Source organism: Excalfactoria chinensis, chromosome 3, assembly GCF_039878825.1.
Source record: "Excalfactoria chinensis isolate bCotChi1 chromosome 3, bCotChi1.hap2, whole genome shotgun sequence".
NCBI classification, from domain to species: Eukaryota; Metazoa; Chordata; class Aves; order Galliformes; family Phasianidae; genus Excalfactoria; species Excalfactoria chinensis.
In genome coordinates this window covers 67,760,353-67,786,061 of record NC_092827.1, presented here as the reverse complement: position 1 = coordinate 67,786,061, position 25,709 = coordinate 67,760,353, and the positions used below count along the sequence as shown (strand labels likewise).

At 40.9% G+C, this 25,709-nt stretch overlaps 1 protein-coding gene and 1 long non-coding RNA gene across 2 annotated transcripts; one reads left to right on the top strand and one right to left on the bottom strand.

Moving 5' to 3' along the window:
- Positions 1 to 137: 137 nt before the first annotated feature.
- On the top strand, positions 138 to 19,585 carry LOC140250808 (uncharacterized). The gene is made up of 3 exons (XR_011903283.1): positions 138 to 739; positions 14,727 to 14,883; positions 19,285 to 19,585. It is a non-coding gene; the product is annotated as an uncharacterized lncRNA (long non-coding RNA).
- Positions 1,523 to 24,250, bottom strand: TSNAX (translin associated factor X). Its single transcript, XM_072333832.1, has 6 exons — positions 23,869 to 24,250; positions 21,904 to 22,011; positions 19,748 to 19,862; positions 18,048 to 18,178; positions 6,829 to 6,956; positions 1,523 to 4,727 (listed from the first exon to the last, which is right to left on the bottom strand). The coding sequence occupies exons 1-6, from the start codon at positions 24,122 to 24,124 to the stop codon at positions 4,353 to 4,355; spliced, it is 1,113 nt and encodes a 370-aa protein (XP_072189933.1). The 5' UTR covers positions 24,125 to 24,250; the 3' UTR covers positions 1,523 to 4,352.
- Between the last annotated feature and the right edge of the window lie 1,459 nt (positions 24,251 to 25,709).

Below are 25,709 nucleotides of genomic sequence, written 5' to 3'. Positions count from 1 at the left end.
CGGTCTGTGAAATCCAGTAGGGCAGGCTGGGCACTCAGCCCCCCTCACTGCGGGGCAGGAGGGACACTAGGGCCAGCGGTGTCAGCCTGTGGGAGGAGCTGAGAGGAGCCATCTCCTCAAGTCTGGCCAGTGTTCAGGGAGACACCGACTGGCTTTAGAAGAACCCATAGGCAAGCCTCTCCTGCTGCAGTCTGCAAACAGGCCTTTCAAAGGGGCAATGAGTTAGGTAAAGAAAGGTGGAACTGGTGGGAATATTCCTCAGTGACAACCTTCCTAAGAACTGGAGAAGCAGCTTCCTTCATGTTTGTAGACCATTTCTCTTGGCTTGTGATGACTGCAGGCCTCAAAATAACTGAGGTTTGCACAGCTGCAAGAGCAACATGAGGTGTTCCTACCCACCCGTCCTGACATACAGGACCATGGCTGCCATAGGACATAGCACCAGGTCCTTGGAGCACAAGAATAGCAGATCTCTCCCCTCACAGCAGAGTGACGTTTTCAGATTTGGAGGTGTGAGCAGTCAAGCCCGCTTAAGAAACCAACAGATTCTTCTTCCCACATGGAGATGTTTTACCCCAAGACATCAACTAGACATGGAAAAGACTGAACCATTGGATGGACATGGACAATGACTCAAAAGAACAGTAAAGCCTAAGAAATACAAGAAAGGGAAGAAAGAGCTGAGCACCAACAACAGCGAAACAGATTACCAGCATACAAGTGGAAAGCAGTGGTCACAGTAAGCATTCCTTTATGTTACAGAATACCTTTAACTTTGTTACTAGCAGTTGCAAATTCTGGTAGATCACCCATCAATGACTGGCTACCAGCACAGGAATGAAGGTGAACAAGCATGGGAGATGGGGCGGTCTGGGAACAAAGAGCTTAATCTATGGCAGCACAGCTGGATCCCACAAACCCTGCTCAAAGCAGGACCTGCAGGTTCTCACAGCCTAGAAAATTATGTTCCCTTTATTCATTACTCAAGAGTTGAGGGCTTTGGGTATCTCATGGTCCTACCATCCCTACAGGTTGGCACCAAGTCTTTTTTACAGCTGACTTACTCAGATTCAAAGTGGTTTCCAGCCTCTTGCAGAGCTGTCTTCCTGTCCCATGTCCTCCCCAGTTCCCACCCTAAGCGCATACTCTGTCCTGCAGCTCATCCTGCTCCTCCTCCACGCTCTCCCACTCCTTGCCACTTTTCCTCTCTTTGTTTTCACCTTACTTCCTTCCATTTTCCCGCTCTACTGCCTTCTCCCTTCCCAACTAACCCTTTACTGTCAGCACTTCAGACTTCCTGAAGTTTTGAGAAGTTCCCTTTCCAAAATCAGAAGTGGTAAATCGAACTGCTGTTCCGCAGTCTTCTGGTAAAGGCCCTGTCCTCTCACTTCCACTTCATCTCCTTCCTCCACCACCTTCCTTTTATTTTCCTTGGTTGTTCTTTTGTCTGCTCTGAAGTTCAGAAACTCTTTGAGGGTAGTCCCAGAGTCTGGTCAGTAGAATTCCAGAAGGCAAATTATATAATATCAAGTCTATTCTAATTTTATTGCTTTTTTTCTTTGGATAAACTCACTGAAAAAATCCAAGTAAAGAAGACCGAGTAGATACACACACGTGTCCTGTCAACAGGAAGCCTTCTCTTATATAACTTCACTGCAGTTCTGGAAAGCTCAATGTGGTTGGATCTGTTTTCCTCTCTGCAAATTAGTAGCCGGGACAAAAGTCAAACATAAAGAAATATCACCTCTGAGAAAGATTTCAGAAAGCCAGATGGTTTTTAGCACACAGATCTGCCCTCGTGAAACATCTGCTATGACGTAGTCCTGTTCTGGCTGTAGACCAAGCATATCAATGGCTCCACAGAGCAATGGGATAAGAAACGGGAAAATTGCCACTGCTTGTTTAGCAGCTTGTTTTGCTGATAAATGTCTGTCACTTTTCAAATAGCCGCAGTCTAATTGTTTTGGGGGGAAAAATATTTCCTTGAGCAGGAGGTTTGCAGGCCGCTAGCTATTTCCCATCTGTGCTGCTGCTCTAATACACCACACATACACTTTCCTCCCTATTAGGGATTATTACAGCTTCTGATTATAAACAGGCAGCCTGAAGGAATTTAGAAATCTCATCTGCCATTAAGAAGTTCTCTAGGCTTAGTGAAATGTTAAGGTTGGTATTAGAATCAAAGCACTCTCTTTGAAGAAACCTCTCAATTCTGCTACTAAAAATACCATTTTTATACATCTGTGATTCCCAAATGATGAATGACTGTGCAAGGGCAGCAGTTGTTTGACTAAAGCAGTGGCCGCTGTGCGCTCATTCAGCAGCAGGCTCTCAGTGTCACTCATCTCATCCCTTTTCAAACTGTGACATGAAAACGTTCAGCTTCTGCCCAATAGCTACGGGGACAGACAACATACAGCTCTCTGTTTAGTATCAGCTAATACATCTAATAACAATACGATAGGCTTTCATCCCACATGCATCCTCCTGCAATTACTTGCAGTAGTTAGCAGTGCCAAAAGACATGACACTACTCTTGTAGCTGCTTCAAGTGGAATACCAGATGAATATTGCACCTTAACAAAGCATTTTAAGAAGGCGTGCTTATGAATAGGTTTCGCTTTCCTTCCTTACTCCTCCTCACACCTACCCCCCTCCAAAAAAAGACATAAAAAAGGAGAAAATGTGTTTCATTGCAGATTTATACTGGTGTTAAACTGTTCAGCCATCTGAATCTTTTGCTGGTTTTTCTGTTGTGGTTTGTTTTATCTCAAGAGGATCACATAGTTTCAAACCCAGCTACTTATCAGACTTCCCTGAATAAAACGGTTGAGAAAGTAGTTCATCGGGGGGAAACTCACACCTCTATTTACCTCTAGGAGCAAAACCAGCAAACATAAAAACCCCAACATGCAGGCAGTGACTGCTTTCAGAATTTATTGTTTAAAAAAGGAAAAAAGAAAAACCAACAGTAATAATGGAGGGGGGGGAAAAAGCACCCACCACATATTGCTTTATGTGGAAACAACGGGATAAAACGTGACAGAAACGTTATTTCCCCATTCCTGCCCATGTATCAGATGATCCGTGCTACTCAGGACACGCTCATGGGAAAAACATTGGCACTATCACAGCATATGGAAGTGGAAATAAAAAACATGCAGTATTTTCAATTGCAGTTGGGAGGCCTATTTCCTGGAGTCTAAAGATCATGTTGTTTTATCTGTTTTCCTTTAGCATAACGTACATTATCAGACTTCCATAACTTCAGACACCGGCAGAAAGCCCTGATTTTTTGCCAGCGGTGACATACCCACCTCAAAGATAAACCTGGAAGTCAGAATGTCTGCCTTATTTCTGTTTGCAATTTCCTTTCCATAGGAACGTGCACATGATATAGTTCCTGCTAACAGATATTTAAAGCTTGGCTGGCCCTTTCTATCCTTATACTAGCTCAGCCCCACTGGAGGTCCTCAGGGCAGCACAAACAACAGAGAACAGACTTCCAGCACCAAGCCTCCTTCTTTTTGTTCAAGAAGCACTTGCCTTAACCAATCTATGTGCATTAAGCATACTTGGCAGGTCTTCCTTCTGTTTTTGTCTACAACAATGGCAGATTCGGCATTGAAACGTGTTCCCAAAATGTTAACCACTAAGTTCCACATTTTCTAACCCATATCAAAATATCTAAAGAATCTGTGTAACTTAAACAGAGCTCAATTTTAACAGAGCCCCAGAACGATGAGTGCACATTAATACATGCTTGGTGCAATTCGCCTCATTACCAACTGGAGAGAAGTTGACTTAGCTTCAGTTTCATGCTTAAAAGCACTAATATGGCATCTTTTCAAGACCACCTCCGCTTCAAGTCAAAGGTTGACCTTTCACACATATAGGTGCATCATTTTAGATACAACGTGAAGACAGAACCCAAACAGTCAGAAAACAAAGCTCAGCAAAAACCTATGGCTAATGCTGCACAACCAGTACCTACCCATTTTTTTCCACTGCTAATTAGTGATAACTGTGACCACACCTGTTTGAGGTGACCGGCACTACTGACAGTCACCGGTGCAAAGCGCAGTGGAACGTTTGGTCATTCTGAAAGAGGATACAACGGAGCAATACAGGAAATTCCATGGCGAGAGGACAAAGTCAAACATTTGTTCTCTTGCACACCATAAAAAGTATTTTTGGTTACAAATCACTATCGCAAAGAATCTTCTCATAGATAAAACTAAAAATGTCTCTACCTAAAAAGCTTTGAGAGGGTCAAAGCCCTAAAAATCATAACTAACAAGATTCCTCTGTGTAAGTCCTCTCCCCTTCTGTGCTGTGACAGTCACCTTATTTTAAGAAAGACCCTCCTCTTGGTCAATCAGTTCTGTTTTGCTGGAGAACACGTCAGCCAACATGTGCTTGGGGATTTCAGAGCCCCGTACTTTTAACGTATAGCAGGCATTCTCTACTTTTGCCAGACTCTGTTTCAAAGTGTACAGTTTCTTAGATACTTCATAAGGTCCAGTGTTGCCAATGAAAGTAAAACCATCATAAATCTGACGTAAGAACTGGCTCAGTTCAAAAGGTGTGTCGATGTCACCATTTCCAACACTGCTGATGCACAGTCTCATCAGCTCTCCAGTTAGATCAGCCACCCCCAGCAGGTAATCTACAGGTGTCACCTTCAGGCTCCAAGTGTGTGGTTGTTTATCCTGGGAACTGGAGGTCTGAGGACAGAACAGAGCAAAGTCCATTACAGAGAATTATGGAAAAGAAACTAAAATGGTTCAAATGCACACTAATTTACCTAATGCGCTGTAAAGCAATAGGAACTACAAACACTCTAGTGCACAGTGCTTCCACAGTCTGATTTCAGAAGTACTATTTACTAATCCTTCCCCCAGCATGATGTGAGATATGAAAGCATCCATTCCATCAAGATGTGATTTCCTCTCTGAAAAGCATGATCAGTACATTCTGCTTCTACAACTTTTATATACAAACAGAATATTTTTGTATCAACATTTATTTGCATTTGCCTTTAATTTTTTTGGCTTGCAGACTTCAGCCTGATGGATTTAAATTCTGATTGAATGGTCTTGTCCAAAGATACACAAACATTCAAGAATCAATAAGAGAGTCTGTGTTATAAAAACAAATCGCATCATTTTGTAATGATACCTTGAATTTCAAAATGCTTTCTAGCAGAAGCTGACAGGTAGACTTCTCTCAGATCTGCTTTTTATATCAACTGAATTCATCAAAATATCTAAATAAATATTCATGAAATAAAGTCACCACAAGTGACAAATTTGCTCTCCAAGCTACAGTACTTTTGACTGCCAAAATACCAGTGATCTGGGAGACAGCACAGGTGTGCTTCTATCCCCTCGTTCCCACAAGGGAACATCTACCCTTGGAGAATCAGCCCTATGAGGAGAGGCTAAGGAAGCTGGGGCTGTTTAGTCTGGGGAAAAGGAGGCTGAGGGGAGACCTTATCGCGCTCTTCCAGTACCTGAAAGGTTCTTACAGTAAGAGTGGGGCAGGTCTCTTCTCACTAGTGACAAGTGACAGGATGAGGGGAAATGGCCTCAAGTTGCGCCAGGGCAAGTTTAGGTTGGATATTAGGAAGAACTTCTTTACAGAAAGGGTGGTTAGGTACTGGAATAGGGTCCCCAGGGAGGTGGTTGAATCGCCATCCCTGGATGTGTTTAAGAGCCGTTTGGATGTGGTACTCAGGGATATGATTTAGCAGAGGTTTGTTGTTGTGGTGTTTTGTTTTTTTGTTTTGTTTTTTTTTTAAGAGATAGGCTACTGGTTAGGCTGTGGTTGGACTTGATGATCTTCAAGGTCTTTTCCAACCTGAGTAATTCTATGATTCTACCCAAACATCACCAGTCTGGTCAGAGGTGTGCATACAGACATCAATGACTTTGCAATTAGGGAAAAGAAGCATGCCACTGTAGGTAAGAAAAAGCAAACTTAAGCTGAAAACCTGGCCTCTTTACAACGATCTTACTAAAAGAATGAGGAAAGAAAAAAAAGTGCTGCAGAACAGAATCTCTTCAACAGAAGCAGTCTCTAAAGCACTTGTGCTGTGTATTACTTTACTTCGCACGTGCACTGCATGACTATTTCTGTACCTTACCACAGCCACCTCCTGAGCCCCGCCAACAAAATGCGCTCAGTTTGCTGTGGCCATTTGCAGCAGTGTCTGTGCAAATTCTGTGTAGGGCAGGGTAAAGGTATGGTCACGTGAAGAAATAGCAGATACAACATGAGGGCTAAGGTACAAGACTACATGAGTTTGTCCTATGAAAACACAATGAGCAACTCTAGGAACGTTACAAATAACCTAGCTAAAACACATAATGAATATTAACAGAAGCTAAACAGAGTGCCTGCCCTGATTATCTTAGTATGAAGTAGGAAGATTTCAGTTGGTCTCAAATTCATCCGTCTCCTCCAACATTTGCTACACTACTGTACACTGGTAGATCTTACAGATACAATCACATACATTAAAAATCCCTCTTCTGTATGTGTTTCTCAGTATTTTACAATCCCACATCCTTCTCCCTACCAGATGGTGTTCATTTTGCCCTACAGGGGATGTGAAATTAATAAACTTGTAGCCCACTGATCTAGTTTAAAACTTCTCAGAATAAAAAGCACCTTTTGAATGACTGAGTCAAAGCCCACACGTACATGCAATACCATTCCATTAACTGGACTAGTTCAATCAAATGCCAGAAGTAGGACTAAGCTCAATCATTGTGTTACCATTCCAGAAAGATATACGTTATATGAGAAAAGAAAAACTTTTACCGTGTTTGCTGTTTCTTCTCTGTCTTCTGCTGTAAATATGAGTTGCTTGTTGATCTCTTCAACACTAATTAAAGATCGGGTTTTGATAAAATACTGAAATGAAACAGCTTCAATATATTCTTGAAGTCCTGCAAAAAAAAAAAAACAACAACCAAAAAACCACAGAATTATTATTAAGCAAATGTTTCAGACTTTAGAACAATGAGCCATGCTTCGTATGTGAGACTATTTTAACATTACTAGCGGAAAGTGAAAACTATAATCCAGAAATAACACTGAAAAGTTATTTAACATAGCACACTTCTGACATACGAGAGCAAAAGCACAGCAGATGAACATTTTCAAGTGTTCACTCCAAGTGCATTTTTCATTCAGATCCTCCAGTACATCAGTAGAAAGTATCGTGCTATTCACTCCCAGAAACATATTGAGAAGTTTCTCCCTATACAGAAGCTTCTAAAGCATTGCATTTATATGGTGGAGAGTGCAGATTATTACATGAGGTCACAGACATGGAGCGTAGTGCAAAAAAAAGTAAAAGACTGCAGATAAATCAAAAGCGAGGCAGATGCTCCACACAATACAGGTAATGCTTCCTTTAATTCATGTTATTCGCAACAGAAAATGCTTGTTTAAAACTTCATTTCCCATTTATTTGTTTTGTAGGAATTTGTGAATAGGCTCCTTGAAAAACAAAGGCTAGGGTAAAAATCATGTTCAGGACAAAGCATGTTTTCTTGCAAATAAATCCAGACCAAAACCTAACAACAATAATTACAATAACCCAGATAAGGCTGCAGTGTTTGGCAAGGTGAATACAATGAAGGACAGCCCTATCCTCAAGAACTGACACTCTGAAAATATGGAATGCAGGAAGAACAAAAGGTGTGCCAGCAAGGAAATAAAAGATAGGATAAGAAACACAGCTTGTACCACATTTATATGCCATCTGCAGCCACCTGTCACAATTACCTCTCACTATCAACTCAGCAGATGGCGATTTTCTGTATGCGTTACTAGCAAAAGTGAGATCAAAAATACAGCTTGAACGTTGAGATGGTGACTCATAGGTTCTGTTAATTTTTCCTTATGTGTAGAGAGCAAATCTGGGGGAAGCATGTGGGAAAAGCTCCTAAGCACAAATCTGCAATTGGCATTGATGGAGGGGGGAAAAAAAAGCAGAAATGAATTTGGAGAAAACAGTCATAGCAGGACTAAGCTAAAAAGTTTTGAAGACAATAACAATACATGTGTATCTGACCAAGGGGCAGAGACAGAGCCAAAAGAGGAAATTAAAGGAACAGACTGTAACATGATGGATCTTAGAAGAACAGTGCTGAACAATTACAAGGGGATGGTTTTGCTTTGAGAAAAGCAAAGAGGTGACACTGCTGTAACACGCTGAAAAGGGCCATGAGCAGACAACAGCTTTGCCAATATGTCATGTATAAAAAAAAGATGGAGGTACCCAAGGTAACTAGCACTAGAATCCTGTTTCCATTGAAATAATCTTAGAAACCCCCAGCAGACCGCCCCAGGGCCAGAATCTCAGCCTACAGAGATATCTAGGAAGCAGAAAAGTTAGGCTTCATCCAGAGAAAAGAGAAAGTCTAAATCAGTAATAAGGGAACACAGTCTTGAGTAACAGAGAAAAGTGGAATGATCCTCAGAAAGCTAGAGGAGACCTCAATGTTTTTCATGTTACAATCGTAAAAGCTTAACGAAAGACCTGCATTTTTTCCTTTGAAACATGAATTTGCAAAGTGAGAGAAGGCAATTCAGAAAGGCAGTTCAGTTTGCACCCTTCATGGTCCTACACAGCAACAGCTTGAAAAGCAGAATAAGATTCAGCAACCAAAGACACACTCATTTTATTTCTCTTTTGCAGGGAGCTGTAAGGCCAATTAAATGCAATAGTTTAATCAACTGAGTTTGGCTAAAGCATTCTGGGCAGAAGTCAAAGAGAACTAATAAAGAAAATCTAGTCAGGATTTTCTAAAATTAGCAGCTTCAGAAGTGGCAGAAAGGAAGATTTACTTCATCACCTCTTTGTCTCCTGACTTACTCTGCTGATGTAACACAACCAGTAATTTATTATGACATTTTGGCTTTTTCTATGGATAAGTTGTAGGTTACCCAATACCACAGCACTTCATATGACAACATCTATGAGAATCTGCTATCTGTGAAGACTATTAGATATGAAGAATCAACATGGCACCCACCCAAGTTGTCAAAGAGATCAAATCAGCTCTCAGACTTTCCAGTATATAGTTTTCTCCATCAGTCTTAACTCCCAGCTTCAACTCATTCCACTTTAACTCCTACACACATTTTGTCCTTTTCCAGGATAAGTGTTTGGTTCCTTCTTTCATTTTTGTATTCATATGCATTTATTTTCCTTTCTCTCTCTCCATATATACTTATATACAAACACAAGCATAAATGCACACACATTTTTACCTCCTCCTTTCCCATCCAAGCTGACTTGTTCCAGTTTTCCTCCCCTTAACGCCACTATATGCATACTGTACACACATTCTGGTTTGTCATTTCACCTCACAGTATTTACAAGTAAGTTTACAAAACCCTATGTGACACTGTTAGCATCACAAATAGACTGGCAGCAACTCCTTTGCATAAATAGTCATATTTTAAGTCCTTCCAAAAGTAGCTGCAACGTAACCTTTTAGCGACCCAAGACCTTGAAAGAAGGTGTTTTTCTATGCAGGTAGAAGGATGTTTGAATATGTTATGTTTTAGCTTAATGGAAGGACATCCGCTATGTTCAGCAAATAATCCCCAAGGTGAAAAGCTCCATCCCATTTCACTACACTGTCTAAAAGTACTAACAGTACCTTTCCCCTCATGCTTTTATTTTGGATTTATTCCAAAATTGGATTATTTACAGATTGAGCTGCCAGTAATTGCTTGTAAAACTGTTCTATGCATTTTTTTTCCCTAGAACACACATAGGAAACCACAACTAAAAGCATGGCATTACTTCCACTAGCATTTCTTACAATTACAAAGCCGAAGCTACAGAAAAGTTAAAATACTTTGATAATTTATTACATTACAAGAAGGGGAAAGTGTCCTCATAACATTTAATTTTCTGGATTTTTTCATTTAAGTATCTGTTCAACACTTAAAAATGGGTTAAAATGGATTCCATGCCTCTCAGATCTCAAAGTTAGCAACAATGACACTACCTGTCAGTTTCCTGAATGACGCTCATCCCTATTTCTCCTCAAGCTATTTTCCTTCTCTTCTTCATTCTCTTGCTCTCCTCCCCACCTGCACCTTTCTGTTCTCACAGACAGCCTGTGTCACCTTCCCCAGCTCCTCCCCATGACCATGAAGCAGGAATCACTGACCGACAGCAGCCACCAGAAGGGCTGTTTAAAAACATACACATTTTTCTTCCAGTATCGCAGGTGCAGAACATTATTTTCAGGACGAATCGCATGAAACAACCCAACTGCAAATTCATCACCAACTCAGAACAACACAGTGACAGCCCTACCTTATCACACCTGCTCTACTAAGCTACTCTCTTAAAAAATAGGAAGAAAAAAAAAAAATCACATGGTTGTGGAAATCCCAAACTGAGGAAAAAAACCCAAAGATAAATGAAGAGCTTCTGTCAGTGAACTCTGCAGAACACAAGGAAGACGGTAGAATTAGATGAACCCATTTCTACAAGCCTGCTGACCAATGAGAACGGGTAAAATAAGTAAACGAGAGTCTATCAGCTAAAACAAGTACAAGTAATAATTTTGAAGGTATTAGTAAAGAAATTATGACTAAAAAAATAATTATACTCCAGCATTAGCACCCCATTAAGACAAAGCTGACACCTCACTCATTTCAATTTGTCAACAGACGTAGCACCAATTCCCTAGATTCACGCTTCTTTCCATCCAGAAATGGTAAAAATTGAATTAAACTAACAACGAGGCTGCAAAACAATCCAACAGCTGATTAGTTGGTTGTATGAAGTCAAAGGTTAACTTTATAACAGCTTACAGAAAGATACTAAAGCCAGCTACACACAGACACACCACCTACACACTGCTGTGAAAAAGGCTTCAAATTCTTCCTGAAGAACAGATTTTATACAATGGGGATAACTAACAAATACAAATAAAAGCACTAGAGCTGATGTCCATAAAAGCTGATGAATTTGAAAATAAATGAATAAATAAATCTGCTATTTCTATTCACTAAGTAAAACCTTACATGCAGAGCCACGTCTATGTACGTATGCCACGCAGAGCTTTGTTCAGCCTTTGAATTTTAAAGGGAAATGAGGAAGAGAAAAACACAGCCAAGTCCGCTTCCAGATGAACTGCTCCATTTTAACAATTCAGGTTTAAAATCACTTCAACAATCAGCGCATATATAGGAATATTTATTAGAGTAAGATACTGTATGCATTCTACCAGTAATCACTTCAAGGTGGTAACTGAAACCAGAAGGTCTATTGCATCTAGCAATGATTCATCTAAGCTGGTTTACAATCAAATCAATAATTAAATTGGTGAAAATCTCTTTTATTAAATCCTGAACGCTTTATCAATTGGTCAATTTCTACTTGACACACCCATGACCATCCTGCAGCTCTGTTCCTTTCCAGATGTATGTGTAAATGATACACTTCAGATGCTGGAGCTTTAGCATTGCTTGCTAGTTTAAAGCTGCATACACACCACAGCCAGGTGAAAGGTAAACCAGAGGTTTGTCTGCGTTCCTCAAAATTAAAGAAACAAACACAGGCTCCCTATTTAACAGGCGTTAAGTGCCCATGACAGTTAAACTATTTCCCAAACAGACACAAAACCCTGCAGAGAACTGCAGAGTTTTATACTCTCGTTGTAGAGATCAATTTAATTGAGCCTTTTGTGTTATTACTTTTAGAAACAAGTGTACAAATAGACAACAGTTTCCTTGTAGAAGATGTTGTGGAAGATAAGCTCACAACCTTCTATTTTGTCCCCACTTGAAGATCTGAGGGATGTACCACCATTACTTGCTGAATTCCGCATGGTTACCATACTGATTTTTCACTTTCCTTGGAAGAACCTAGAAAATAGGCATGAGCTAGAAATAGTCCAAGAGTGGTAAAACATAATATACTGAAGATAGCAAGTTTCAAACAGGCAATTTACTTACTGAAAATCAGTTTGATAGTTTGTTGGCGCTCTTGACTGTGCAAGAACAAAGAAACGCACAAAGAAAGAACACACAAATTAACAAAATTATATCTGATAAATATTGGCTTCTTCACTGCAAATTCCATTAATTTTTCAGTATAATCAGGAAACTTTGTTTCCATTTCTGGCATTTTACCTCTCACCCACAACAGCAGAGAGATGAACTTAATTCTTTAGCTACATCCTGTTCCTGTGTTATTATGTTTTCTCACCATCTTGCAGAAATCTGATTGCTTCCTCCACGGACAGCTTTCCTTTCAAGTTTGAGGTGTATGAAAGTTGTTTTCCTGGGTGAGATGATTACAATTCATGATACCCTTCCTTAAGCAGTAAAAAGCTTTTCCTCTGTATGTCACCTACTTTATTACAGTTTTTAAATTGTAAGACCAAAAAAAAAAAGTTATTTTTCAGAGGTACATAATTGTTCTTAGCCTTAGCTTTGTTTTGCATATATATAGGAAGAGGTAGCACAGTTTGCTTTATCCACTCCAACACAACTTATTGCATTACAGTAAGAATCCTGAAGTGACTTTAGATGGCATAAGGTAGGATAGAGAAATAAGCTACGTTATAACATTCTCTCAGAACATAAATAGTGTCTGCACAAGATAAACCTACTGCGTCAATGCTGAACTTTTACACAGAATTCCCCGCATCAACATCAGCAGTCACAGAGCAGTAGTTTTGACAAGGTGTTGACATTTTACAGCCTCATCATCTAATCCCATTCAGAGCAAGTGCAGACATGATAAAGAGCTAATGAGCTCCTCTGAGCAACCCACTCCATTCACTGTTACTGCTAGTACTGACACACAGCAAACAGAAAGGTCAGCCAACAGTGCTCCAGTTACATCTGTTATCATCACTCTAGGCTGTATTAGCAAAGAAGCCCCGAAAGAAATATGGGTTCCTCGTTCCATATGGGAATTTACATGCAGCTATCAGCTGTGAAGACAATGTCGCACCTATACTTGTCCCTAGCAAAATCTTGACCTCATTGTAAAGACACCTACATGTAGCTTAAGTGATTGCTCTTAATAGCTTCCTCAGTCTAGGTTTCCTATAGGAAATGGTTTACCACCTCAACAGCCTTACAGTTCTCACACAGGTCCCCATCCCGCACTGTTAAGGGCCAAAAACTGGCAAGGCTTGCTTCAATCAGTTAAGAGATTTCATTTAACAAGCCATGTTAGAAAGGTGCTCCATTCATTCCCACCCAACACCAACCTACCGCAGACTCTTAGCAGCCCTCTGCAATACACAAGTTTAGCATTTATGCAGACCAGATGGAGGTCATACTTGGAATAAATCCTAAAGTGTTACAGAGCATACTCTGTCTTTAAACTTTATACAGGTTTTTTCCTGTCCATCACTGGTATTTTACAGTACTACTTTGGAGTTTTTCATAAATAATATAATACTACATATACCAAATGCTGAAAAGTTTCTCCCTTTTACTTCATACACTCATAAACTCTTTCTCAGCCCTTTTCTTGCATAGCATCTCTCAAGAATTTTAAAGAAACAGTACACATTTCCTCACAGGATATATAAGGTATACACTGCAAAGTGGGGCAAAGAGCAGGAATTCTATATTACAAATAGTAAAGCTTTAAAAATATCAACAAAGCCGAACATCCTAACATAACAAATGGAGAGCTCCACATTAAAAAAAGACTTCATTATTTCAGTATCTCTTTGTTTGCTTGTTTAATCGTCCCCTGGGACAATCTGTACTGTTAAGAAACGCGTAGAAAACAGTCATCAGTTTTTGTTGTTGTTCAATTAGTGCTATACTCAGTGTTTGAGCTCATGCAAGTGTCCTTTGGGGAAACGTCCTGCGTGCCATTAGCACTAATCTTAATGAGGGAAAGCATGAAACTCCTTTAGTGCTCTGCCAGAATTGTTTTATCTTCAAGTCAAAAGAACAACTGTTTGGAGTAACCCCAAAAAAAGCATTTAACAATTGCAAGTGGCAAACAATATTCCCAAGCATTATACTCCTAGCACTGTTCTATTTATAGGTGAGCAGTTATTATACTGAATAAAACATGTATTAGACAGCTTTATGATGCAGATAGTCATGACTCTTTAGCTAAGGCTGCTACGGCAGTTTCCATTACGAGCCCAGTTTTGATGCCTTTTACTCAGAGAGACATAGGGTGGGGAACAGGAGGATGTTTCATGTTTGGTTTCAAGACAAAGGAGAATATTTTTAGGAAGTTTGAGGTTAATTGGACATGCTGCTTTAGAGATATGGGACGCAGGCGTTTCTTTATTCTTTTTGGAAGAAAAGAAAAGAACACTTTAATTGCAATGTTTTTGTGCACGAAAATCCTTTTAACAAATTCTCCAGAAATTCTTTAGAACACAAAATCAGACTTGAAAACTAAGAGAAAGTCAAGACTTACAGCTTCAGGAAATACCTAAACAATCTAGCACTTCTCCTAGCTACCTTTGTTCTCAGAAAGGCATGCAAACTTTTCCACTGTGAAAAAAGCAAGGTAACAATTAAAAAACCACTAGACTTAAAAACAAAAACCAAAAGCAACATTCTTAACTCCTATCATTGTTTTCCCTTACCATTACAGTATCTCATAAACAGTGCAGTCAGGGAGGATAAAACATTCCCTCTCACAGTCATTCTTCAGCTAACTGTTCCTTCTTTCCTCATGCTTCTAGGTTTTCTATCTCCTCAGCTTCTCCTGACAGCAGCCATCTTCACATCTGTCACCTTCATCCCAGTGTCAGCTGCATCAAAATCTACAAGTCTTTAAGTCTGTGCAGCCCTTTTTTTTCCATCCCAACGACTAACTGAAGAGTGGATTCAGCAAACAAGGTGAGAGGAAGGTTTGTGCTACATGTTTGTGCTTCATATTTGGCATAGACACGAGCTCATATAATCAATGCCTAAAAGCAATCTCTGTCTCCTCAGTAGCACACTCCTATACTCTAACATACTCCCATACAAAACATGCATGACAAGCACCAGCAGACACAAACTCCACCCACTGAAGGAAGAGCCAAAATTTAGGCATTGACTTTCTACATGGGCAGATCGTGACAGGACAAGGGGAAATGTAAAAGTAAAAGAGGGGAGATTTAGAGTATGTATTAGGAGGAAATTTTTTACTCAGAGGGCAGTGAAGCACTGTCACGTGCTACCCAGAGAAGCTGTGGATGCATCATCCCTGAAGGTGCTTAAGGCCAGATTGGATGGGGCCCTGGGCAGCCTGAGCTGATGTGTGCCAACCCTGCCCACAGCATGGAGTTGGAACTAAATGATCTTCAAGATCCCCTCCAACCCAAGGCATTCTATGATTCAGTAGACCATGCATGTGACCTAAAGAAATGGAATGAATGTCACCGTACTTCAGTTGGATTTTATACACAGTCTTTTTAATGAGGAAAGAACTACCTAACTGCAGAAACAACTGGGAGATCTCTGGGCTAGGTTGCATTGTACAATTGAGAAGATTCCAAACTTGCCACTGATTCATGATACCTAAAGAGAAGATAAAGATGAAAGCACAACCATTTTCATTTCTGACTCAAACAGTCCTACACCAACCCTACAACCTACAGGGGCTGGAAAAACACAATGGGGGGGCTGCATTTTTGTATCTAGCTAAATTTTAGGCATTTGTTTGCATATCTGATCAAAAGAAAACATGGACAGCAAAGCCTACTTCTACCCATCTATTCCTCCTCATGATCTAGTGTTCCAATACCTCTTTGCCTTCCTCCTTGTTTCTTAAACCTCAGAAGTCAGTAGATTCATTCTCTTTAGTTGTCCTAAGACTACCAAGATTTCTTGTAACACTATGACAGTCTCACTTCACTGCAAGCCACATGCAAGTGTTGGGGATATACTACATATATAAAAGCTTTGCAGCTGTGGAAGCACTGAGTCATTATACATACAAAGCAGGCAATTGATTTCCTCTACTACAAGTCTATATTCAGCCTATTCTACAGATGGACATATCTTTGTTATTTTATAAGTCTGATATTTAAAACAGCAAAGAAAAGTTTGAGAAATGTTTTTTGAAGAGCTTATTGTGGTCCATCTTGATACTAATAGGTATGTTTATGCAAGTCACAAATCAGTAAAGGTGAATTAGCGTAGCTAACTGTATACGAAGCAAACCCGAACAGGAACTTGTTAAGATAGTAATAACAACCTGAAAATAAGTTATGTTTACATATCTAACTATTCAGGTTGGCAAGGAAGCATTTATTTAAAAACTAAAACCTACTTTATTATTTTAATCAAAAGAGAGAAACTGTAAGCAGAATGCTAGCAAGAGGTTTGTTCATTTTCTTTATAGGAAACAGGTACATACAGAACTTACCACAAGTTTTCCTGTCTGCTTTGTAGGCGTGCTCTTACTACGTCTGAGATAAATGCAAGCTAACTCCAGCTAAGATTCCCCTAGGTAAAAACAGAAGTATGTATATCTCTTTGAATTCACCCACACTAAGCCCCATACTAAGAAATAAGGTAGAATTCACGTGAAGCAACCAACAGTTGGTAGCTGGTTACCTTGTAATAGCTCTGACCATGAGGCAAAGCTGATAACTCGTGGCATGAAGACTCAAACAATGCTGTTACACAGATAGCAAAGAATATTACATGAGTCACAGGTTGTCTGAGCTTCACAGGTTATTTAGACACTGTTTACAGGTCTTAAGGAAGCTTTCAAAAACTTCATTTCATAGAACTGAATGAAAGGACTGGATTCTCAGCATTTATAAACAGAACTTAAAATGAAAAGCCAAACACTTCAACAATCACTGTTTACAGTTTGAGGTCATTTGTAGTGACAGTGTTTTGAGCCATGTTTTTTTTTCATTGCCTCATTAAAATACTAAGTGACAGAGGGCAGCAAGATTCACACAGGTTGTAAATGTCTCTCCTAAAAGTAACTGCTCACACTTAAATTGAATAACCAAATGTACCACCACAAGCAGGCTGCGGAATTGACTTAGAACCATTGAAAACTAGTATGACAAGTTCAGGAGTGCCAAGCTGAGCTTTCACTTAAGAGCATCTCACTCTTAGATGACCCTAAGTTCACATACATAAGCAAAAGTTAACTTGTGCACTGTTTGTCTTGTAAATTACATCTCTTCATAGATAGATGTATTCATCAACAGCTTATAAAAGTAAAATAATTTTAAAAATTAAATCCGGGCAGCTCTCCCCTGAAATCCTCTGAAGTTACTGAAGAATTCTTGTCCGAACAAGGAAAGATGCACAGGAATCCAATATATCTATCATAAGATAGGTATATGCAAGATACTTCCATAGCATGACCAAGATGGGAAGGAAGCAGTTACAGACTTTACTTATATATTGCTATAAATAAGGCAAAAGAATTTTAGGTAAGAATCACATTCCATAGCAAAAATATATATATTTTGTCAGCAAAAGTGATGAAAGCACTGATACTTAGTGTCTCAGGGATCATATAAAGATTGCTATTTCACAAAGAAGAGCAGAAAAAGATGCAACTGAAACACACAAACTGCATATTCCTAGTCTTTATATTCCAAGTCTTTAGAAGAAAGAAAATGCTAATCTAGGGATTTTAAGTCATGAACTTTGTGAATTCATGTAGGTATAATTTCACAAGCTAGTCATTCTTTCTCCCTCCCTGAAGTTACAACCTTTTCAACTGGGGTAAATGAGCATGTAGCACACAGTCAAAGGCAACTGATCAGTACATCCATTAGAACCACTCCCAGCTTTAGTGTAGGTCAGGGTACAAAGTTTTCCAGTTGCAGCAAATCCTTGTTTAACGGCAACACTAACAAGACTGTGTGATAATAGTCTCTCCAGTATCAGAGCTAACTCTGCTAACCACAAAGATGAATCTGAATCCTGCTTTATAACCACAGAAATGTGCTATGTTCAAACCTGCTGCATGAAGAGGAACCACTGCTAGGCAAGATATAGAGTTTAGTGCAAAACACTTTCTGTATTTTAAAATAATTTACCAGGAGATATAGCTCTGTGGAACTGATACATGTCTTCACCGATTAGCTCTTGTGCAACCTGCTTAATCTTCCGTCTGACAGCATCTAATTTGACTTCAGATTCATTTAGTACTTCGTCACCATTGGGGGCACTGAAATCACAAAGCAGAAATTGAAACAGCACCTTTCAGAATAGAAGCAGGCAGTTAAAGAAAAATGTTACAAGTTTTCTATCACTAAAACACATTCATAGACATTCAAGAAAAAAAAATAAAGCAGATACCGGAATGAGAAATGGTTCAACTTCCATTGGCAATTATTGTAGACTCTGAAAGAAGTACTATGCAGATTCTTGTCATGAAAATAATCAGTGAGCCAAGCATAGTTCCAGTAGCACGATATTTATTCCAGATAATAATTCTAACAATTGCTTAAGTAAGAGCAATGAGAAATACATGCAAATGCTTCATAAGAGCATGCTGGAAAATGAACAGTCTTTGTAGAAGCTCATTAACCTCTTTAAAACAAAAAGTATTGGTATTCTGCAATACATTACAGAACACACATTAAGTACATACATTTTAGACAGTAATTATGAACTGTGTTATGAAAGAACAAGTGAAATATCTGATTTACAAATATATACTTGGCATGTATGTTTAGTTTAACCGGTCTCCTTTAAAACCATTCCTCCTCCAACCTCAAACTATCTATGTAGTATATTATTAGGTTTACTGGCTATGTGGAGACTACAGATAGACTGGTCTCAAGAAAACATTTAAAAGCAAACGGATTTCAGAAAGACACAACAATGGCAAAAACCAAAGGACTGGGAAATCAAAATATAGCACGGAAAGCTTCCACTCTCACAAGAACACACGTATCTTAAAAACAGGAATCTAAAATTCAGAATTAACGAGTGTCTCATTATTGTTCCTTTCCCTACATTGGGAACAGCTATTCACAGCCAAGGTTGAGGCAGTTACCAGAATTATCGCAGTAACTCCTCACAGAAGACCAAGTTAAAAAGAGGGCAATTTCCTAACGTCTATTTATAGATGTTACTACTATGGTAACTAAAAATAGATACTACCAAAACAGATGTGTGCAGGTAAGAAAGAAAAAAATAAATCTGGGAGAAAGAACAGGGAGAGCTGTTTATAGCAGTTACACGTAGGACGAGTAAATATTTTATTCAGCTGGGTACATGAAGCTCTAAATTTTCCCATTCTTTTCCTGCTTTGTTTGTGGCTTCCAGTGGTTGCCTGAAGGCTTAGGAGGACACAAAACATACAGAAGTTCAAAACTCTATGCACAAGTCTCTTAGATTGCAGAATGCAGTGAAGCGAACAACCCAGGCTGCCTACTTTTTGTACTGATGACTGAAGGTGAGGTTACAAGAACCTAAAAGGGGAAATAACAGCAGAGGCAACTGATCAGAAGGAAAGCTGCATGCTCTTCTCTGCCAGCTTGCTGGGAGCTGAAAAGCTCTCATCTGCTGTTACACTCTACTACTTCGATCCTGTTTAACATTCCAATAAAACCAACTAAAAAACCTCAGCCAGTATCTATTAATTCTCTAACTGGTGCATGCATTCAGTTGCTAAAGGATGTTTATGGGAAATTAAATCTTTCTCAACAAAATATCTCAGCTATTAGTCACAAACACAGAACACTGAAAGACAGCTTCTAGGTTTCTACAGACACACAGTGTGACTCACCTGATATACCTGTGGAGTAGAAATATCGTTCTTTTGCTTTCAATTGTTATATCACGACTGAGCTTCACAAGCCGTTCATACTTATCATGCCTGGTGTCGAGTTCCAGCTGAAATGCTGCAGAGTCAATTTTTATGGAAATAAGCATGATTACCACAGTATACAGTGTAAGCAAAAAGCTGAGCTCCTGTGCCACAGTAACAGCTGTGGGCCTCAGCCCCAGTCAGCCTTTTCCCAGTGTTAGCAGTGCTCCTGAACAAGGCACAGCTGTGGAGACCACCATTGCCCTCTGCCTGCCACAGAAAGGCAACCCTGCCACTCACCACTGGGCAAAGGCACAGAATAATTTCTGAACAAAACACAGCAGGTCTTACGGTGCAGGTATGCACCAAGCAGGGACTCACAAGTACACAGGAACCCAGCTCTCGTTTTTGGCACACAGATTTCTGAAAACCTCCTTAAGGGATCAATCTGCATATGTACGCAGCTACATATATACGAAACTTCAGTCCTAAGCAGCAAAATTAGTCACTAATATAATTTTTGTTTAATAAGTCAGGCTTAAGTACACATCAACCCTAATAATGTTTTAAGCAGTCCAAACCATACACTTAAACATGTACAGAATAGTAAAAAGAAAGGTTCTAATTTACATCAAAGCTAGAATTGAACAGAAGTCAAGTACTTTAATATCCTTAAGAACTAAAAGTAGCAAAGTGAGGCCAATTATTTTAAATAAGATTTCTGACTTACTGACATAAATTTCCTCTGTCGAATGAGAAAGAAGATAAGGAGAGGATGCATATGTAGTATTCTTAGTGAAAACTGGGAACAAATGTTTCACATATGACATTAGCATTTTATATGCTGTTAGTCCACTAAATAAACCATAAATAAATGGTTCATAACTCCATGGCTTAACTAGTGGAATACAAACAGTGCAACCCTGGAAAGTCAGGATGAAATGCCTCCCTTACTCTGTTCTGAAACTAATCAAACACTGCTGAATGGATCTCATAAGAAAGGAGGGAAATAAGGGATGTTTTGAATTCAAGTTAACAGTATCATCAAGAAAAAAACCTGATACATTTGAGAGTGAAAAATTAAAGTTGAAAGTCCAATTGCACTGCTCAATTTAGAGTGCAAGCGTATGTACATTATTCAAGATACAAGTGCTGGGGTCAATGTTAATCATCTGCCAAGCTGACTCATACAGCTGTTCTAACATCTGTTAAAAGACACCAAAGAAATTATATGGTGCTAAGGCATTATCTCTAACAGCCATCCAACTTTTATTTCTTCATCTTCCTTAGGAAAAAAATAGTAATAATTTGGGAGGTAGGGAAAATTTTACACTAATCTGTGCCCTGTTTTACATTTCCTTCCTCCATCCATTAATGTTCCTCATTTCCAAAGACCACCTTGTCAGGGCTTACCTAAGAGTGAGTTAAACTGAATTTACTAACATTTGAGTCTGACGTAAATACCTTGCAAACAGTTTTGCTTGAGGGCAGTTTGCATCTGCTTATTTGGAAAGAAAAAAGAAAAAAACTGAAATATAAGCTGTTTTTAGAAAAGGCAATCAAAACAAAGTAAGTGTCTACAGAAAGGCCTGCATCAGTTTATTAAACTCACATTCTGAGAAAGCACACCTATAAGCAGTTATCAATTCACAAACCACGCATCCAGATTTCCATTTAAGAAACCTGGTCATCCAAGCACCACCAGACTATAGTCAGCAGTTAGGAACCTTCTCAGCCTCCCCAAAGGCAGCCATGTCCTTTTGTCACTACGGGCAAGACTTTGCATCTGTGCAGGTCATACACCGCCCTGCTACCAAAGGGCCAGATCACCTTGTGCTGGCTGGAACACTGCAGTTTACTTAGCATCAGGTTCAGCAGGGTGGGAAAGGGGAACAGGAGGTAAGATGAAAAAGGGAGCAGGTAACATGCCAGGTGCAGCCATGCCAAGCCCTTCAGTCAGGCCTTGATTGCACAGACAGCAAAACACCATCTTCTAAATGTACAACACACGAGTTCAACTAGTTTCAAACTTCTCCCCATGAGAAAGCTGGCTTATTCCATTACTAAATAGACAGTTCCTAGCACATTCCACAGTGCACACTTTTCATAATCTGGCTTTCCAAATTCTAACTTACATTTAAAAGACGTCATCAAAGGAGAAGAAGGGTTAACATTCTCTTTTTCCTCTCTTCTTTGACCATGTGGAAAATTATCGTGCTTTCGTTTTCTGAAGCCACCTGATCCTATTAATCAAAAATTAAGCACACACAAATGAAAACATTTAAAAATAAACTAGTTTTGCCAGAAAATACGTAATGTCAGAATGCTGTCATCGGAGGATTTGTGGCTCTATTGATATTTTGCATGATAGAATGAGGTAAATTCTATTAGCAGCTGATGCCATCTCCACAATACCACACTACTTGTTCCTAGTGAATAGTGGGTCAACTTCCACCAATTCCAATGGATGACCACGGTAGGATCCCAAGTGCATTTGTCATAAGGCATTCATATTCTCATTTTTTCTTTCCATAAAGGAATAGCTGCAAGGAAATTATTGTGTGAAAAAGGGCCTACAATGTTAGAACTTTTAATATTCAACTTGAAAGAAAATATTTAAACTTCTACAGGTAGTAGTTTATTGTACAGTAATTACAGAATCATAGAATTGCTCAGGTTTAAAGACCTTAAAGATCATCAAGTCCAACCGCAACCTAACCACGCTACCATAACTAACAGCCCTCCACTAAACCATGTCCCTGAGCACCACCTCCAAACAGTTTTTAAACACATCCAGGGGTGGTGACTCACCCACCTCCCTGGGGAGCCTATTCCAGTGCTTAACAACCCTTTCTATAAGGGAGTTTTTCTTGATATCCAACCTAAACCTCCCCCGTGCAACTTGAGGCCATTTCCCCTGTCACCAGAAAGAAGAGACCAGCCCTGCTCTCAGTGCAATCACCCTTCAGGTATTTGAAGAGAGCAATAAGGTCTCCCTTCAGCCTCCTCCTCCTAAGAGACCGTAATTTATGTCATTGGTCTTCAGCAATCAGAAAAGTACTCAAGGCATAAATTAGGCATACTGCCACTATCCAGATTTACCTCCTGTAGTGTCCCTTTTCAAACCCTTATTCAAAACCCATCTCTTCTAGACTGCCTTTTACTATCAACTTGCACTTGGGTCCTGTTTCTTCTTTCAGTCACTCCTTCACCTAAAAGAGCATCATTCACATTGTCACATCTCTTTTCATGTCCACCTTGTGACAGCGACAAGCTTTGTGTTCCTAGCAGAGGCCAACATTTGGCACACTCGCATACCAGCATACCTTTCTGAATGTGCGTAGCTCTCTTAATTTCCTTAAAAGAGAAACAAAAGGAAGCTACTTAGAAGTTACAGGAGAACACTGGATTTTAAAATGTTTCCGTTTGTTTATTATCCCAACCTCGAACCAGAAGTGGGCGTTGTTACTTTCTAAAAGAGGAAACTGAAAATCATTTTTTCCTTCTTTTCTGTCCAGACGTGGGTTCAGGGCTTTGTTTTTCCTGTAGCACTGAGCACGTTACAAACACAAAGCCCTGCAGAGGCGCAGAGAATTCAGCCCTCTACCTTGCTCCAAAGGTTTGGAACATCAAAATGACTCACAGGAAAATAAAAACAGGCCCTCCTGAAACAGGGGCAAAAAGAATGGAGAGAAATAGACGAGGGTCCACAAATAGCAACGTGAATTTCAGAAAATCGGAGGAAAATAGATCAGAAAAGCATAGGAAAGCCACACTGTTTGATTTCTAGTTGGAGGCAGCTCTGCCTGAGCAGCACACAGGCTGACGGCAAGATTTGACGGCTGCTTCCTACCACTTTACAAGCTCAATAATACATTCAGGTTGGTTTTTTTACTACATACTTTTCAACAACGGGGACGGGGACTGCTAGAGCTAAGCACGGCCACAGGCCAGGCCGAGGGAACAGCTAGGGCACCACGCAGCCGAGCCGGTCCTCTCCCCCCGTCCTCCCTCCTCACGCCTCTCCCTCTGCCCCGTTCCCTGCCGGTCCGTGAGCTCTGCCGGCCCGCGGGAGGCAGCGGCAGGCGGCGCACCATCACCTTCCTTGCCGCTCATCTCGCTGCCGCCGCCGAGCCGGGCGTCCCCACAGCGAGCCGCTTCCCCCCCGCGCGCCGCCAAGGCCCCAACGCACTGCGCTGAGGTGCCCACCAGCCTGCCTGACGGCAAAGCCCGCCGCCGAGCGGTCTGTCGGCCCCTCAGCCAAAGGAATGGAGGCGCGGAGCAGAGCCGCGGCGAGACGGTGGGCGACACCGGGCTCGGTGACCGCCAACTAGGAGCAGAGCGCGGGCCCACCATGGTTTTAAGCAGGCCCTCCTTTAGACAGCCGCATTGAGGCCCCGCTGGAGGCCTCCCTGGCGCGGGGCAGGGTGGGCCGCGTGGTGCTGCGGGCCGGCGGTGCAGGCGCTGGGAGGGGCTTGGCTCCGGGCATGGGGGAGCGCAGGGTGACGGGCCGGCTGCTGGTGCTGCTGCTTCGCTCTGCCTACCCGCAAACGTGGCCCGACGGGCCCATAATCAAAAGGAGTTTGTGGCTCTTAGGTTGCCAGCCGCCTTGCCCTGCTGCTAGGTGCGCGGTCCTGCCCGCGGAAACGACCCATCCGAGCTCAGCGGCGGAGCGCTCTGCAGCCTGTGGGCGTGCGTGTGTGCCTGTCCTTCCTCCCCACCCTTCGTAATGTTTTAACCTGTCTGTCAGCTGGTCGGTCCAATGTGACAGAGGGAGAGCGTCTCCAGGAGCGATTATAAACATCCTGGCCACGGGGAAAAGGTTCAGGTGGAACTGGCGCTACGCCGGGAGTCGGGCAGTCCTGGACAGGAGATGAAACGTGTCTGAGTCTACAAGGATGAGACCGGGAACACAGAGCCTGGCCCAGCCCTGTGCATGTCAGCCTTACCAGAATGGGAATCGGTAAGCTACAGAACATGCAATACCAAGGTGACCATCAGAGGTGCTGAAGACATTGCAAGTGAACTAATAGCTCATGTTTGTACTATAAAAGTTAATTGCAGAAGGCAGTCTCTGTTCTAACACCAAAGAAACTATCCTGTTGGCAGAGGTACCCCTATGCAAAGATCCAAATTACAGCAGCAGAAGGGTGATGCATTACCTAATTGAGATAGTATGTGAATAAAGCTTTGACAACAGCTCTAAGCAGTCTTCAGGCAGCCAGGGAGAATCACCAAAGCCTCAAACTGCCAAATACCTAGAACACATGACTGTTGTGCAGCATTCAAAAGTATCCAGAGGCATAAAGCCTCTCTCCGGTTTCCTAATTTAAGAAAACAGATGTTAGTCACATTTGAATGCTGGAGTACAAAGAGGATCCCAGCAGAACTTCCTCAGGCCTGACCCACAGATCGGGATGCACAACACGTTTGATAGCTGTGCTCCCAGCTGTACAGGAGCTTCCAGCCTTCAGAGCAGCAGAATCATAACATGGAATGATTTGAGTTAGCATTAACCCTGCACCCATTTGTTCTCAGCCTTTGATTTTAGAAGACATACACAAATGCTTTTGGAAACAATTACTATTTTCTTTTCCAGCAGTGCTATTTCTGTGTTCTCAGCAGCCATTCAGACAAAAAGCAGAGCATTTTTAGTTATGCTGCTGTCTTGGGATAGTGGAAAGAGTAATGATGTTCACATGTTTCCCAGCTGTGGAAAGTTTCCAACTGACTGTGGGAGGTGGAGGTTTGAGCTTCCACTGAAACTCAGCAACACTCTGCACTTGCCCAGAGATAATCGACAGCTCTTGACATCCCTCAGCAATAAGAACTGCTTTCTCTTGAGACAGACTCTCAAGTGTGGCAGTGTTACCCTTCTTTAGGAACAGGTTGTTATTTGTAAAATCTTTCCCTTTCTTTCTGCTGATGGTTAGACCTCTCT

Excerpts from the sequence above, each read along its gene's own strand:
- TSNAX (XM_072333832.1), bottom strand. The coding sequence starts at position 24,124 with ATGGTGGGCCCGCGCTCTGCTCCTAGTTGGCGGTCACCGAGCCCGGTG. Across the intron at positions 6,957-18,047 it reads CCACAGAGCTATATCTCCTG|GACTTCAAGAATATATTGAA; the intron begins GTAAATTATTTT and ends TTTTTTTTGCAG. Across the intron at positions 4,728-6,828 it reads GAGAAGAAACAGCAAACACG|ACCTCCAGTTCCCAGGATAA; the intron begins GTAAAAGTTTTT and ends TTCTGTCCTCAG.